The 15,776-nt window shown below is 48.4% G+C and overlaps 1 protein-coding gene and 1 long non-coding RNA gene across 5 annotated transcripts in view; both read right to left on the bottom strand.

Moving 5' to 3' along the window:
• The window catches only part of LOC103106337 (uncharacterized), a 610,021-nt gene that overhangs the window by 28,559 nt on the left and 565,686 nt on the right, over nt 1-15,776 (bottom strand). The gene's annotated exons all lie outside the window — the stretch shown is intronic.
• On the bottom strand, nt 8,777-11,635 carry SOX2 (SRY-box transcription factor 2). The gene has a single exon (XM_001368783.5). The coding sequence runs from the start codon at nt 11,003-11,005 to the stop codon at nt 9,959-9,961; it is 1,047 nt and encodes a 348-aa protein (XP_001368820.2). The 5' UTR covers nt 11,006-11,635; the 3' UTR covers nt 8,777-9,958.

Raw genomic sequence — 15,776 nt, 5'->3', positions numbered from 1 at the left:
ACAGGTATATGTCTTTGCAAACTTGAAAATGCTATGGAAATGCCATTATTGCTATTTGCAGTTTCTTACTTTCAAGGATTGATTGGCTTTGAAACTATTTTGCAAACTTCACTGAGCCATAGAAAAGCTGGGATCTACTGCTATAATTTGCCAATGGGCTGCCTTAAAATATTTAATGGGTTTTTGAGGCTCCAACTTGCAGAATGTAAAAGCCTATGCAATTTCTAGGTAATCTGTGTTGTTTACCATTTCTGACTTGTAGCTCTGACTGCTCCAGGGCTCTTGTGTCTCTGAGGATAGTTGGGGGTTGGGGTGGAGAGGAAGAGAGGCTACCACTAACTTTACATGTCTCCCTCTGGCCCCTTCCCCCATGTGATACCTCCATACACACATATATACCCCAAAACTGGGATCTCAAGTAGTTGGTCCCAAGTGGAACTTAGCACATTTTGAGGTTGGCCACGACAGCCAGGAAAGGTTTATTAAAGACCCTAACGAAAGAGGGCTCTATGGCCACTTTGTGAACTCTGAACGATGGAGGGGGGAAGCAAGGCTGCGAGTGTGAGTCGCTGCCACGCTGGCTGGCAGTGTGTGGTCTATTGTAGAGAATGGGGCTTTTCTGACTGAACAGAGAGAGCGTCCCCCTCCTCCCCTTCCCCATTTCTACTGCACCTGCACTGGATCAGGGAGTTCCTGCCATTCACATCGTAGATTGTTCAAATAGAAGACGTCTCTGACAGCGCTCAATTCATTACATTTCTTCCTGCTTTTCACACCAACACACACATAAAAATGAGTATTGCCAGTCAGTGACAGAAAAAAAAAAATCTTACAATACTTGATATTTGCAACTCCTTTTGGAGCTCATCTCCCTAACCTTATAATCCTCCCTCTTTTAGCCTCTTGCCTCTTTGCACTTCTAGAAGGGTACCAGACCTTCACATGAGGACTCCTGCAGTAAGAGACAAGGAGCCTAAGGCAGTCAGACAGTTCTCCCAGCCAGCCTGAAGTTGGGCTCTGGAAAGGACTTCAAGGTGAGAGGGGAGAAAGCAACTGATTTATGCCATCATCAGTGGTTGAAGGACATTCATAATTCCTGCTAGGAAACCAACTTGCTAATGAGGAGAGGAGAGAGGAAGGATAACTCTTTCCCTGAAGTGTTATGGAAACATTTAAATCAATTTTCTCTCAATTATGGCAGGCCCCATATGCTCCAGGGTGATTTTTGCCATCTTGGATTCCAGGATGTCCGGGCACCCATTTAACACTGAAAAGTGGTTCCAGTGTTGGGGAAGAAAAAAAATAGTTGATGAGCCTGTGCACCCAGCTCAACTGGAGTTAAGATAAACATAATCCCATCAGGGAACTGGTCTCTTAAGGATGCTGCTCTTTCCCGAAGAGGGGGAGGAGAAAGGAGGAAGCTAGAGAAGGGAAGGAAAAAAACTTGCCCTGGGATTTTGCAGTCTCAATAAAGCAGGAGCCTTACATAATAAGCCCAGCTTTGGGTCTTTTGACTGTGATACTCCATCCGACCTGAGTATGAACCCCTGCCAATTGAACTGCATGCAGAGTGAAGCACCCGCACCCACGTTCGCACCGCATCATTACCAATTCTGCTCATCTCCCAAGTTCTCAAAGTACAGGACAGAGATTTCCAGACCCTTCTCAGCACACTCTGAATTCAAAACACTTTAAACTAAATTTTTGATATGGAAAATTAAAGGGAGGGGTGATGGAAAGTAAGGTTCATTCCATCTCCCCATAACATTTCCCCAACCTTCTCCCCATTTCTGATTTACTTCTTGCCAAAAATTTTTCAATTGCTAGCTAACTTGCATCTATTCTAAGGTTTAATTAAATGCCGTTCCCCCCCCCCCCCCAATTTGGCTTTTAGGAAAAGGCACATTTTAAAACGTCACAAAAATCTCTGATCTAGGGACCCGGGATGAGGTAGGTGGAGGGGCAGTGCAAAGGGATCCAACCTGCTCTCAAATCTACCCCAAGCAGGAACCATCTAAGCCTTTAATTTAGCAAACTCCTCGGTAGGAGAGCCAGTCCTTACAGCCACCTCCCCAAACCCACAGCAGACACAACACTGTTTTTCTGTTCTTAAAGAATTCCACCCCCCCTCCCCATTTGTTGGGCGTCTCCAAACAAAGCATATGTAAACAAAAACATAAAGGCACCCAAACAGATCCCACAACAAATTCCAAATGCTCGGAGAACGGCTGGATGGTGGATCTGTACTGCTTTGGCAAACAGGATTCAGTGCCTCGGTGGGTGTTCATGAGTGTGGGTGTGGGACTTCTCGGGTTTAGGTGGCTGGTAACTATCTGGGTCCTCGTATCTCCTCCGTTGAAGGCAAGGAGCGGCTCAGGAAGACTGCGAAGTGATGGCAGTGAGGCCACATTCGTTTTCCCAGGCAGCCGGGTCTATTTCGCTGTTGTTATGTTAGCTAAAATAAAGAATTCCATAACTCGCTGGCCGTCAAGCCGCGCCGGTGACGTCACGGACTGGGGCTGGGGGGGACTGGGGCTGTGCGGGGCCTGGCCGCTGGCGATAAGGGCCCTCTGCCCGAATTGGCCTAGGCTCCTTTTAATGCGTTTATTATTTCTCATAGGAAGGAAATACCCGAGCTGGGAATAGCAGTGGGAGAAAGAAAACGCTGAAGGAAAGGAGAGGAAGGTGTCCAACCTGGACTTGTCTCTGGTCCAGGCTTCCAGGATCTAATCGGACAAGAGAGGAAGCAGGTGGTAGCAAGGGGCCCTGGACACCTGAGCTAACAGCCCCATCTCAGGGACCACCTGGTTAGGTTTTGTCTTGGGGGACAAGATTGGAAGAGGAAAATCATCTAGGAGCCTCCCTTCTCCACTGAACCCAAATCAGCAGCCTCTGTCCCTTCCAGCCTTACATATGAGTGGGCCAGAAAGGTCTAGTTTCAGGACCCTTATTCTAAACAGGCCCTAGATCATGATTCCAGAGCCTAGGAGTTTAGGAATGAAAAGATTTTTCACTAACAGCCTTAAAAGAATCAATAGGCAGGGAAAGATCCCAGTGCGGTTAAATTCAAGTTTTGCCTTTTCTGGCTTTTCTCCTAAACACTAACCACCACAGATTTGGGGGATCACAATGCAAGCAAAAGAGGGTAGACCAAAGGAGTGGGCCCTAGGGAAGTCAGAAGTTCAGGGAAGACAACGCTGGGCTATGACCAAAGAGGCTCTAGAGTCCATCCTTTTCAGGATTGTAGGGCTTTGGTCACAAGAGTGAATGCTGAATATAGAATTTGTTTTAAGTGGCTAGGCTGCCTGAGGGAGCACCCTAAAGTTGACCCCTCACACCAGCCCAATGCAGATGGGAATGTTTGAGAAGGGGGGAACTTGGGAAACCCTTTTTTGTTAACTAGTTAATTCTCCCCAGTCAGGGGCCAGTGATATCTGGGACAAGCAACTACCTCAACAGCAAAGGAATGAATCTGGCTCCAAAGCACACCTCCAGAGAATCATTTTTCTTCATTCCATAGGTAGGTGAGAAGGCAGGACTTGGGAACTATGTAGGCTGAGGCCCAGAAGGGTAGGACTGCAGTATATCAACAAGTATACTGGCTTCAAAACCAGGTAAGCATCTCAACCCACCCCAATACTACTCTAAAAGCAGGGCAGTTGTGGTATAGATCAATAACATCTGAAAACCTGAGAAGTTCTTGGTGTTGAAGCTGTCCTTCAAAATCAGAACATCTACAGTCTTTGTGCCAAGAGGGGTTATTTTGAAAAGAACCTGAGGACCAGGAGTTCCAGGAATCCTAAAGATTGTCAGCCCACAAACCAAGAAAAGGTGTTTGAACATGTGAACATAGGAAGGTTCTATACCCTACCTAAAAAGCTCAGCTTCACCTGTTCCCCCACCTGTTTAATATCAAAGAGAGAAAAGCTTGAATCATTAAAAAAAAAACATATCAGAAGTAATCTATAATTCAGAAGTAAATCATTCCAGCTGACTGAAAACTGAAAGCAAACAATCTGATGGACCTGAGAAGGGCAGGGATTAGAAATGGGACATGGGGGTGGGAAGAGGGGTCTCTTTCCCTGTCTTGCTTTGCACTTGCAAGAAAGTTGTAAAAGTTTTCCCTCCTGAAACCAAGAGAAATTCAAGATCAGCTATAGGCATTTCCAAACTGCCTAAGAGGGCAGGCAGGCCAGTCAGCATAGAAGAAAAACTCTTCCATCTCCCACTCTATTTCACTATACCAGGTTACTCATTACCATTGAGGAGTACCTCTCTGGGCTTCCTTCTCCTTCAACAACTTAAGCAGGGACACTTTACCCTACCAAAGGTTAAAGAATAAGCAGGGCAGAAAGACTTGAGAACTCACACAGGCTGTCTTCTATTCAGTCTGGCTCAAACAGGCCTAGTCATCATTGAACGAACCTCCAACCCCTACAGAAGGGGGAGGACAAGATGCTTGACTTCTTGTTCCCTCTCCCCCTTCTCTCCCACATATACCCACCAAGTCCCAGGGGCCTCAAGGGAGCTCTGAGTCCCTCATTTAAATTCCATTGCAAAGAAATTCAGGAAGACCCAAAGGTGAGAGGAAAAGGATTTTTTTTTAAACTTGGGGTTCTAGGAATGGAAAGGGAGAGAAAACGAAAGGGAAGAGGAGGATTCACTTTTCTGTTGTAGCTGCTCAAAGTGTACTTGGTTTTTAAAAGCAAAACGTGGCAGACCACCTCCAGAAATTCCCGAGACTCGAGGGAGAGCTGGGGAGGTGGTGATACGGTGAAGGGAATAGAATGGGGGGGGGTGAAGAGAAGGATGAACGGTTCTTAAATTACACCAGATAGTGAGATAAATGAATGGATAAATAAACAAATAAGTGGAGCAGAAAAAAATAAATAGCTGTGGCACTAACTAGCAGGCGATCTCTACACAATCAAACCCCCATCTCCGAGCAGTTAGCTATAAACTGTCAGCAATTGAAAAGTAAACCCGGGAGCGTACAAAGGGTCTGTTTAATTTCCCCCTTGTAAAGGCTCCAAATGAGGACCCCATCACTATGCAGTTAAGCGGTTCAGCCGGCTGGTCCCCCTGAGGCGTTGAGCTCTCCTTTTTAATGTAAGAAAACTGGCAGCTCGAAAGCCGTCAATGGCGCTCCCACAACAAAAGTCCTGAAAAGCTGAATGAATTGGGTTTGTAATTACGGTTTTGCACCCCCCCCCCCCAGCTTATCTCTTCTTCATTCAACATATATTGTCACCTAATCTCACTCCTCGTTTTTTTTTTTTTTCGGAGCACCCTAAAGAACCGCCCGACCCCAGTTTGGCAATTAGAAGGAAGCAGGAGGAAGCAGGTCAGTCCAGTCTCACCTCTCGGCAAGTAGCCTGTAGCCTTGGAGACCCCCCACCCCCACCCTCACCCCATCCCACCACCTGCAGGATCTCTAGAGTCCTCCTCGCCCAGTCCCTGGCCCCCATGCTCTGCCCCGCTCGAAACCTGGAAGGAGACTTGCCAGGCAGGTCCTCCCCGCGGAATTCTCTCCCCACTACGGGTAGGAGTTGGACTGGAGAAAAGGAGCCTGGCACTGCGCTCTAGCCGGGGAACAGGTTAGATTTAAAAAAAAAAAAAAAGCCCAGCTTAACTCTGAGCTGTCAGGGCCTGGGTTGCATGGCTGCCTGGAAAACGAGAGCCTCCAGAGATCCCCGCCTGGAAGCATGTGTCAGTTCTCGAAATAAGTTCAACGATTACAAGCAAATCTAGGAGCAGGCTAAATAATTAATTGCAGCGCTGCTCTCTGACCCCTCGGAAAGTCCAGTAGGGACCAGTTCGAAGTAATAATACCTCAGAATGAGCCCTTGTCAAATACGCATTTCGCTGTTAATGTGAGCCATGTCCCCCAGGGACCGCCTGTAACACCAGCTTCCCAGCTTTGGCAAGAAACCCTGCTAATCTACCTCTCCAGTTCAACAAAATATTTTAACACCCTGTCTTTAAAGGACGCTTGCGGGCGAGGAAAAAAAAAGAAAGAAAGAAAGAAAGAAACGTTCACAAGGGAAAGGATGGTGTTATCCTAGGGTTCACAAGGACTCCAGAGTAGGAGGTTAATGACAACAGCAAAAATCCACTCACTTGCCCAGAAACTGAACGAGCATCTCAAACCAGATTCCACTTTCCCCCAATTCTATTCTCCTCCTTGGGTTAAGGAAATCCTGTGCAACTTCAAACCCAAGGAAGATAGCCAGTGCAAGTAAGGTTCCCTGATCCCTTCTTCCCGTAGAAAAACCAGATTTCAAGAAAGAAAATAATTTAAAAAGTAGTTTTGGAATGTCACTCCATGGAGACATTTAATCCAGGAAAATAAAAATTGAAATTCATCCCAGACTTTGTTTTTTTTTGGGGGGGGGGTGATTTTTTTTAATGGAAGAGAGAATTTAAATTCATAGGAAAGGCTTTTAGTTTCTCTCGGTTCAAGGACATGCCTTTGGAAGGGGGACATTTATTGTTGTTTTGGCAGACAAGGAACAATCGCTTCATCTAGTCCAACCTTGCAAAATTCTCTTCTGTTGCCCCACCCCAATCTCTTTTCCCCATTCAAAATAGCTGAACCCCGGTAATTCGTCAACAAAAAGTCGCAGGCGGCAGTAAGTAGCTTAAGGGCTGAGTGTCTCCTGTTTAAGTGGGTTTTTTAAAAGTGCACTACAGTACACACATACAAATATATGTATGCAATCTATATGCATATATGGATGCATTTTTAAAAAGTTCTTTTATTTAAAAAAAGTGCCGACGCCAGGCTCAAATCTCTTGCATCTTTTTCCTTGATGGATGGCAAGATCGTTTGGATCTTTATTCAAAGTTTTCTTTTATTCATATGTGCCATCAAGGGCAGGCAAACGTGCTCATCACCACGTGAATAATCCTATATGCATTACAAAAGCCGGGCAGCTCCGAGAAATTCTTTCAGAGTCTCTGCATTAATTAGAAAAAAAAAATGCCTCGCCCAGGGTAGGAACTGGAATAATAATTCGTCTGCCCTAGAACAGCATTGTCCAGAAAGGGTAAGGAGCTCACAAACGGGCGCATATCTGAACCCTAAAATATGTCCATAGGAAGAGGGAGAGCTCAAATCCAGAGTCTAGTTCCTAGCTTTTAACTTTTCGGTTTAGGCCCCCGAAGGGGAAAAACTCGGGCACCCCACAAGATGCATTTATATCGGTCGCCAGCAGCGCACTTCCCCCCCCCCCCCCCCCGCACCGCTCGGTTCTCTCCTCCACCCCTAAGACAGTGGCACTAAGAACCTTGGCTGCTGGACACAAGTTTGCTTTGTAACTAAGAAGGCGCAATCCTACCAGCTGCATACTGCTCAAATCTCAATATTAGTCGGCTCTCTGGAGCCCAATTGGAGACCAGGTTGAGACAGTTCCCCAATCCCAGCTCCACGGGAGCACACGGAGCTGTCTTCAATATAAAGTTGATAAAGAAAGCCACTTTAAAAAAATTTTTAAGCTAACACTAACGGCAAAGTTCCTATTCGTTTGGCACGCTTTCCTCAATAACCTTAATCTTGATCAGTTTGGGGCACACGTGGTTGGGAAGTCCTTTCTAGCCCCTCACTACTTCTCCAAAGCTCCAACCAGAAAAGGCTCGGTCTCGTCTGGTCCTAGACAAAGTCCAGGGCCCAAGGACCCTCTCCTTCGCTCCCTAATGCAACGGGGCCCAGGGCCAAACGCTGCCAGCTCTAGGGCACAGCAAGGCATTGACACCGGCAACAGGGGCATCAACCACTGCAATGCTAAATATGATTACTTACACAGACCCGACAAAGCAAAGCTCAGAGACGGCTGGTTTCTTCCTTCAAATGGTGGCTGCCTGGATGCTCCTTGGCTGGAGACATTATCCGAATTGGGGTTACAGTCTCCGACCCGCGCTGGCAATTTAAAGAAGGATCCGGACAGAGATAGGGAGGGAGATAGAAAGAAAAATAAATAAAAACCCCAGCTGTGATAAGCAGCACGGTTTACAACTGGTCCTCTCTGGCCTCTCCTCTCTATGAGGGGAGAGAGGAGAAAGTTTATGGAATTCCGAACAAAAGAAACAAACCACTTGTTTTCCTCAGACAATAGCAGGGCCAGAGACACCCCCCCCCCCCTCACACACATCAGCACTTTCAACATCCAGTTTCCAATTATTCTGACACAAAGAGACACCGTTTGTCCCTCTAAATATACTTCACCTTCCCAAAGACCAGTGCACCATGAACTAGGCTAAAACAAAACATAGCCCAACAGCCCGCCCAGCTTCTGCCTTTGGGCCCATCGTCTCTGGCCACTTTTCCTGGCTACTTGCCTCTCTACCCAACAACACATCCATAGTCTAAGGCTGACCATCAGGAAGAGAGGCAGAGCAAGCCTGTCTCCTTGTCCTCTGCACTGCAACAAGTGTTCTAAATCACTAAAAGTGCACACGTCCCCGTCATCCCGTCCCCCCCCCCCCACTATAATCTGCTAAAGATGGAGACCTGGCTTTACGAAGGTCCGGGTCACTGGCATCTCCTGATTTACCTAAAACGGACAACCCGCAAAGCGGTCCAGATTCCTTGTTCAGTTAGCTAAGCACTGAAACTCCCTTATTTAGTGCCTATTTTGCATTTGCAGGACCCTGGTGCCTGACAGTGGACACCTTGTGTTGTTTTTGCTAAGGCCATTTTAGGAGCCTGGTTAGTTCCCCCAGGCGCTTCCAAACAACGCCATTGTCTTCTCCAAAGAAATCCAAGACGCAAATGGAATTTCAGTGTCCATATTTCAAAAATTTATTATCTCAAACTGTGCATAATGGAATAAAAACTTAAGTTGAAAATGTACCTGTTATAAGGACGGGATTAGTTCAAATATATGTACATGGACCCTCGGCAGACTGGTTTAAAGAAACACAGGGTCAGCCGAGTTTTTAAAATACAACTACCGAAAATGAGGGAGGAAAAAAAAACCGTAAATATCACAATTTACAGAAATATTACAAACCATAAGAAAATATTTCAAACACAGTAATTTCAGGTCGCTCTCGCCTTTTTTTTTGTTTTGTTTTTTCATTTGTGTTCAAATTGAAACAGAACGAAAAGTTTGGAAATAAATGCTATTATAAATTACCAGCTGTGGCAGCCTGCATGGAGGGGCCAGCTTTTGCCTTTTTTTAAACAAGTAAAAAAAAAAAAACCAAGACGTTTGCCCTTTTATAGAAAACCACGGAAATGGTTTTTTGCAAGTATTCTAACCTTTTTTCTCCTTTTGTACGATTCTAAACAATTAAAATGTCCAAATTGAAATTCCCTCCTCTCTCGTTTGCAACTGCCCCAAATTCCAGTTGCAGTGATCGGAAATTCTGCAAGAAGACTCTCTTTTGAAAAATATTGGCAAATTTTCAGATTAGAAACAATGGACATTTTGATTGCCATGTTTATCTCGATAAATACTGTACAAAAGTTGCTTGCAAATATTAAAACATTTTTTTTCGTCGTCACTTGGAGACTAGCTCTAAATATTATGGGTAAAGACTTTTGCAAACTTTCTGCAAAGCTCCTACCGTCCACGCTAGAACTTTTTAAAAAGTTTTGTGTAGTTTTCTTCCCTTCAGAGATTTATACAAGCCCCCCCTTTTTGTCTTCCCCTCCCCCAAGTTCTCTGTACAAAAATAGTCCCCCCCAAAAAGAAGTCCGGAATCTCTCAATAAAAGTTTTCTTCTCGGTGTTGCAGTGGCTGTTAGGTTTTTGTATTGTTTTTGTCTTGTGTGTGCGTGTGTGTATATGTGTGTGTAAGTTCTTTGCAGTTGTCATTGCTGTAGGTGGTGGGGCATTTCCCCCCCTCCCACCCCGTGGTGCGGCGGGCCCCCTTTCTCTATGCCATACAGTCTCTTTGTGTCTTTTTTTCTTTTTCTTTAAAAAAAATGTTCCTGTCCTGCTGGGCTCCGGGGCTCACATGTGCGACAGGGGCAGCGTGCCGTTGATGGCCGTGCTCGGCACCGGCGCGCCCTGGTAGTGCTGGGACATGTGCAGTCTGCTGGGCGCCGCGGGCTCGGGCACCTCGGCACTGGGCAGGTACATGCTGATCATGTCCCGCAGGTCCCCGGCCTGGCAGGGCGCCCTGGAGTGCGACGAAGAGGTGACCACAGGGGGGCTGGAGCTAGCCTCCGACTTGACCACGGAGCCCATGGAACCCAGAGCCATGGCGCCACCGCCGCCTCCGCCAGCGCCGCCGCCGGGGGCGGCCTGCTGCGAGTACGCCATGCTGCTGTAGGTGGGCGAGCCGTTCATGTAAGTCTGCGAGCTCGTCATGGAGTTGTACTGCAGGGCGCTCACGTCGTAGCGGTGCATGGGCTGCATTTGGGCGGCCGCCGCCGCCGCGGCCGCGGCTGCGGCCGCATTGTGCGCGTTGAGGCCCGGGTGCTGCGAGTAACCCAACTGCTCCTGCATCATGCTGTAGCCGCCGTTGCTCCAGCCGTTCATGTGAGCGTAGCTGTCCATGCGCTGGTTGACGCCACCGCCCAGGCCGCCTGCCCCGACGCCGACGCCGCCGCCCATGCTGTTGCCGCCGGGTGCCAGCAGGCCGCCGGGCAGCGTGTATTTGTCCTTCTTCAGCAGCGTCTTGGTTTTCCGGCGCGGCCGGTACTTATAGTCCGGGTGCTCTTTCATGTGCAGGGCGCGCAGCCGCTTGGCCTCGTCGATGAAGGGACGCTTCTCGGCCTCGGACAGCAGCTTCCACTCGGCGCCCAGTCGCTTGCTGATCTCCGAGTTGTGCATCTTGGGGTTCTCCTGGGCCATCTTGCGCCTCTGCCCGCGGGACCACACCATGAAGGCGTTCATGGGCCGCTTCACGCGGTCCGGGCTGTTCTTCTGGTTCGTGCCGCCCGCCGAAGTGGAGTTGGGGCCGCCGCCGCCACCACCGCCACCGCCGCCGCCGCCGCCCCCCGAAGTTTGCTGCGGGCCGGGAGGCTTGAGGTCGGTCTCCAGCATGTTGTACATCGTGCCGCTCCCTCGATCGCGCGCTCCGCGGGCCCCCGACCTCCCCGGGCCGGCCTCGGGCGTCCCGGACGGGCCGGAGAGACTTTTCAGGGGACCCGAGGGCGGGGGGAGGGGGAGGAGGGGAGGAGGAGAAGGGTGGGGGTGTCGGGAGCGCGCGTCTCCAACAAAATAAGACAAGAGGCGATTAAAAACGCAGAGCAAGAAGTCGGACTGGAGGCAAGATCAGGAAGAAAAAACTCCACCGGCTGGGACTACTGCTGCTGCTGCTGCTGCTGCTGCTGCTGCTGCTGCCGCTGCCGCTGCTACTGCTGCTGTCGCCGCCGCCGCCGCCGCAGTTATTATTGTTATTATTATTTGGGAGAAAACGCTCCTTTGAGCCTGGGGCTCAAAACTTCGCTTTCTCCCCCTCTCTCTTTCTCTCTCTCCTTCTCTTCTTGCTTGTTCTCTCTCCTCCGAGTCTTAAAGAGGCAGCGAACTACTTTCCCCCCTTTTGCAAACACTCTCTTCTCCGCCTTGACAACTCCTGAGACTTTTTTGAACAAGTTAATAGACAACCATCCATGTGATGGGGGCTGTCAGGGAATAAATGGGTTTCCCCGGACCAATCAGCGCGCTCGGGCTCCTCCACACAGGACAAGCCTCTCAGGCTGGTTTTGCATGAAAGGGGGCGGGGCCTGCCGCGCCGCGGAGCCTTCGGCGGCCCGGGGGGAGGGGGAGGCGGGTCCCACAGCCAGCCAGCCAGCCACTAAGAAACCTTTGTATCCCTCTCGCTGCAACAGGTCGCACCACACGCCTTTTCGGAGGAAGTGGGTAAACAGCATTGTGGCTGCCTTGGGCTTTTCCTCCTCAAACTTGGTATTGATTTTGGGGGGTTGAGGGGGTGAAGGAGGAGATTGAGGAGCCGTAGGGTGTTGGCGGGTGGGGGGCACTTAATGCGAGGCTCCCATCAGTATTTCAGAAAAGGGACGTAGAGATTTGGTATACCCACCCTCGTTCTTTCTCCTCCAGTTGGCACTTTCCCCAGAACCACCGAGAGAATTAGCTGCAAGGCCTACTGGGTTACAGGTTCCCCTCTTCCACCATCCCCGCCCCCGCTCCAAGGTCCAATTTGTCCCTCTAGTTTGCTTTCTCTCATCTCACTAGGGTTTCTGCAAAGGAGCTGAGAGGCTGAGAAAGTAGTACTGTCCCTCCCAAGACCATCTTTGCTCTCACTTTCCTTCCTTGCTTAAAAAAATATTAGTAAACTAATTGCAGCCAACTTTCAGGCCAATGCAGTCCTTAATTGACGGGATGCCCCTTTCTTCCAATATAAGCTTTATTATTAAGAAATTGTAGGTCTCTCATCTCATATCTAATTCATTCTCTTGCTCTTCCTCTTCCTCCCCCCCCCCCCTTCTGGCTACGTCCCCGCCCTACCCCCACCCGCCCTATTCTTAATCCATTCAAACAGTGAGGAAAAGCAAAAAAAAAAAAGCCACAAACCCTATCCCCATATTCCTCTTTCTCCTCCTCTTCCCTTCTCCTTTCTTTGAACCTATCAGAAGGATTTCAGTGTGTCCCTTTCGAATAAGGAATGAGGGAAGCATAACTAATAAATAAAGGGGGAGGGAGAGAAGAAGGGGACAGAAAGAAGGGAAAAGGAGGAGGAAAGAGGAAGAAAGGGGTTAGATTAACGTTCCTTCAGACCTAGAGAATTGGGATCAGACAGAAACACAACTCCCAAGTTCTAACGTGCTAGGATTTTTAAGCTCCTCAAACACAGTTCCCACAACCCAAACTTTATCACCCTTTCCTTTTGTCCTGTCACTCACTCCCCAAAAGTCTGCCCCTACACTCCCCCTCTTCTTTTGGCTCAGCAGTTAGCTTGGGACAGGGCTCCCCGGGGCTGGGAGGTCAGAGTGGGGTGAGGTCTGCCAGACCTATCCAGGGTCAGAGAAGGGGAGGCAAGGGAACAGACTGGACAAAAAAAAAAAAGAAAGAAAGAAAGAAAGAAAGAAAGAAAGAAAGAAAGAAAGGGAAAAAAACACTAAACAAACCTGGGGGGGGGGCGGGAAGAAAGGAATGGAGAAGAGATGGGGGGGGGGGAGCAATTGGGACGAGGAGTACGGGACTGGAGGGTCTCGGCAATCTTGCTTGCAGCGAACCCAGGAGGGTAATTTTAGCCGCTCTCCCATTGTCCCGATGTAAAGATTTCAATAGGTGGGAGCTCAATGCGTAGAGAAATGGGAGCACGTCCGTTACAAATAGGTAGTTTTGTTTCTCTTGTTGTCACTACACGCAGGCAAACAAAGCCCCGTCTAAGTTTCCTTCCACTCTCTTGTTGGGATCTTTGTGGCTAAAATGCACTTGACTACAAAAGAAAAAAAGAAGCAACAACCTCATGCTATTTGTGCCTTATAAAGGACTTAAACCATCAGAGTTATTTTTTTTCTTTCTCTCTTAACACCTCCCTCCTCCCCCAGTCTCGGGTAGGCAAAAGTACCGATTGCTAGCTCCCGGCCACGTTCCATCCATTGCATTAATTCATTCTGCAAAAGTCTGGATTATGAGAGAGGAAGAGAAGTCGCTGCGCCCTCCCTTCATTCCCTCCAAGCTCCCCCTGCTCTGTCCATTTGCCTCGTAAACTATCTTGGACTATTGAGGGGGAGCGTAAGTCATGAAATCGATGTGGGGGTGTGGTGGGGCACTTCCAGAACTCCTCTAAATCTAGCCCCCATCCCTTCAAAGAAATTGGGGGACACTCTCTACTTATTTTCCAAAGTTTAGATGTTAGTTTATAAGCTCGGGGTCTCTGAGAGGGGCAAAGGGTTATGGGACCCCCGGAGACTATCTGCTTTAAAATAGAACGAGGAGTACCCAAACGCACCCCAAGACTATGTAAAGGAAGCCCGGAGGAATGATTAGAGCGGGGGTAGTGACGTTAGGGCAAGATAGGGGGGCTGAGACCTCGAGGAGGGGCGGCTGGAGCTGGAGACCAGCCGGAGGTGGCCGCCGCGGGCTTTTCTGCGCTGCAGGTTTCAGGGATGGGGTTGGTGCGCCCCCTACTGGCGCGAGTTTCCCCCAAGAATCGAGCTTTTTTTTTTTTTCTAAAAGGAAAACGTTAGAAATCATCTTCACCCTAAAAAAGGAAGGATGGGTAAGGTTGTGAGAAGCAAAATTAATTACAAGTAATTTTTATCAACAGATTGGTACGTGCCCCTCAGAGGCGGATAAGAGTCTGATTCAATTTACTCGCGTACTTAACGTTCATTTAATCCTTGGACTTGTAAACTAGGGCGGGTGAAAACTAGGGGCACTTCTTTGCTTTGGGGTGTGTGCCCTTGATCACATCATCCACCCTCTCCTTTTCCTTTCTCTGAGATTAATTAAATTTGGGCTGGAGGTGGGCTGCAGTAGAGGAGAAGGGTGGCCATGGGTGGGGTTAGTTTATAGCAAGAAACTGAGAAGTCGGGACGGTGGAGACCTGAGTATGTTGGTCTGGGGCTTCTTAGGATGGGCAATAGAGAGTTGGGGCCGAAGGGAGGGTTTGTTCTCTCAGCTGAGGCAGCCGGAAGATTCTTTCCCACCCCCACCTCCGATAACCAGATGCATACATTTATGCCTGAACTCTATAATAATGCATTTAAGAGGTGAAAGGGGCTGGCTTGGGCCTCAGCTAATTGCGTTGATCACAGAAATGAGCGGGGGGAAATGCGTCACAATTGGGTCCTCATTGGCTGCATTTATTTTCAGCTTTGTTTTAATTAAGCGCGTTTGACTTATCCGCGCAATACAACTAACTGTCGCTGGCATTCAGGCGTGAGAATAACGTGCTGGAGAAAATCGGGAGCCACTAAGGGCGCGGAAACCCCTTTTCCCACTAGACTTCTGACGACGTGTGTATTTACAAAATCGAATCCCTGGCCACGCCATTGAAACCCACGGCCATCACTCAGCCCTAAATACCCATAACCTCCAACCTCAAACAGTGGAGCAAACGCCTGGGTCCCACAGTTCTTCCTATTAGCCTGCTGCATCGCTAATAACCACCCTCCATGCACTCCTCAGGAAGAGAATGAGACTTAAGACAGGGCGCTTCATTCAGGAAGCCTTAACCATGTTGTCTTTGGTATAATTTATGGAAACGGAAAAGTGCTTATAGAAAACAGGACAGAAATGTCCCTTTTCCGCCCTTCCCTCTCCTCCCTCCCAAAGGACGGGAAATAACTCTTCCACACAGTTATTGATAGATTAGACCATTTAAGGGAGGGGGCAGGAGAAGACGAGGAAGAATCTAGAGACTCCTGGCATATTTTGCCTTCCTTTGGTTCTGGGACGCTCCTAGGCTAAAGCCCTTTAAACCGCTCCCCCGACCCCCCCCCCAAAAAAAAAAAGAAAAAAGAAACAGCATCTTCTGGTAAGTGAAATCCTAACTTTTAAATTTAAGGTTTTTTTTTTTTCTTCGTGTGTCCACTCCCTTCTGCCCTCTCACCACCACACCGTAATATATCTAAAGCCAAGTATCAAACAATTTTGTTCATCGAAGGAACCGCAGACCTGTTTTTTCTCCCTAGCGGCAAATAGAGGTTTAACTTGCGGTAATTAGGTGAGAACTAGCCTAGCATCTTACTATTATGATGCTCGTTAAGAGACGCTTGGTTTCTGCATCTGCATCTGAGAGCGCTCCCCTCCACTCTTAATCTTCTTATGGAAATGAAGGCGAGCGGCAGGGAACCCGCAGTCTTGGAGAATGTCCTTGTTAACTGGAATTTCTCAGCATTGCTAATTAGCA

Source organism: Monodelphis domestica, chromosome 8, assembly GCF_027887165.1.
Source record: "Monodelphis domestica isolate mMonDom1 chromosome 8, mMonDom1.pri, whole genome shotgun sequence".
Lineage (NCBI taxonomy): Eukaryota > Metazoa > Chordata > Mammalia > Didelphimorphia > Didelphidae > Monodelphis > Monodelphis domestica.
This window is presented reverse-complemented; position numbering and strand designations above follow the sequence as displayed.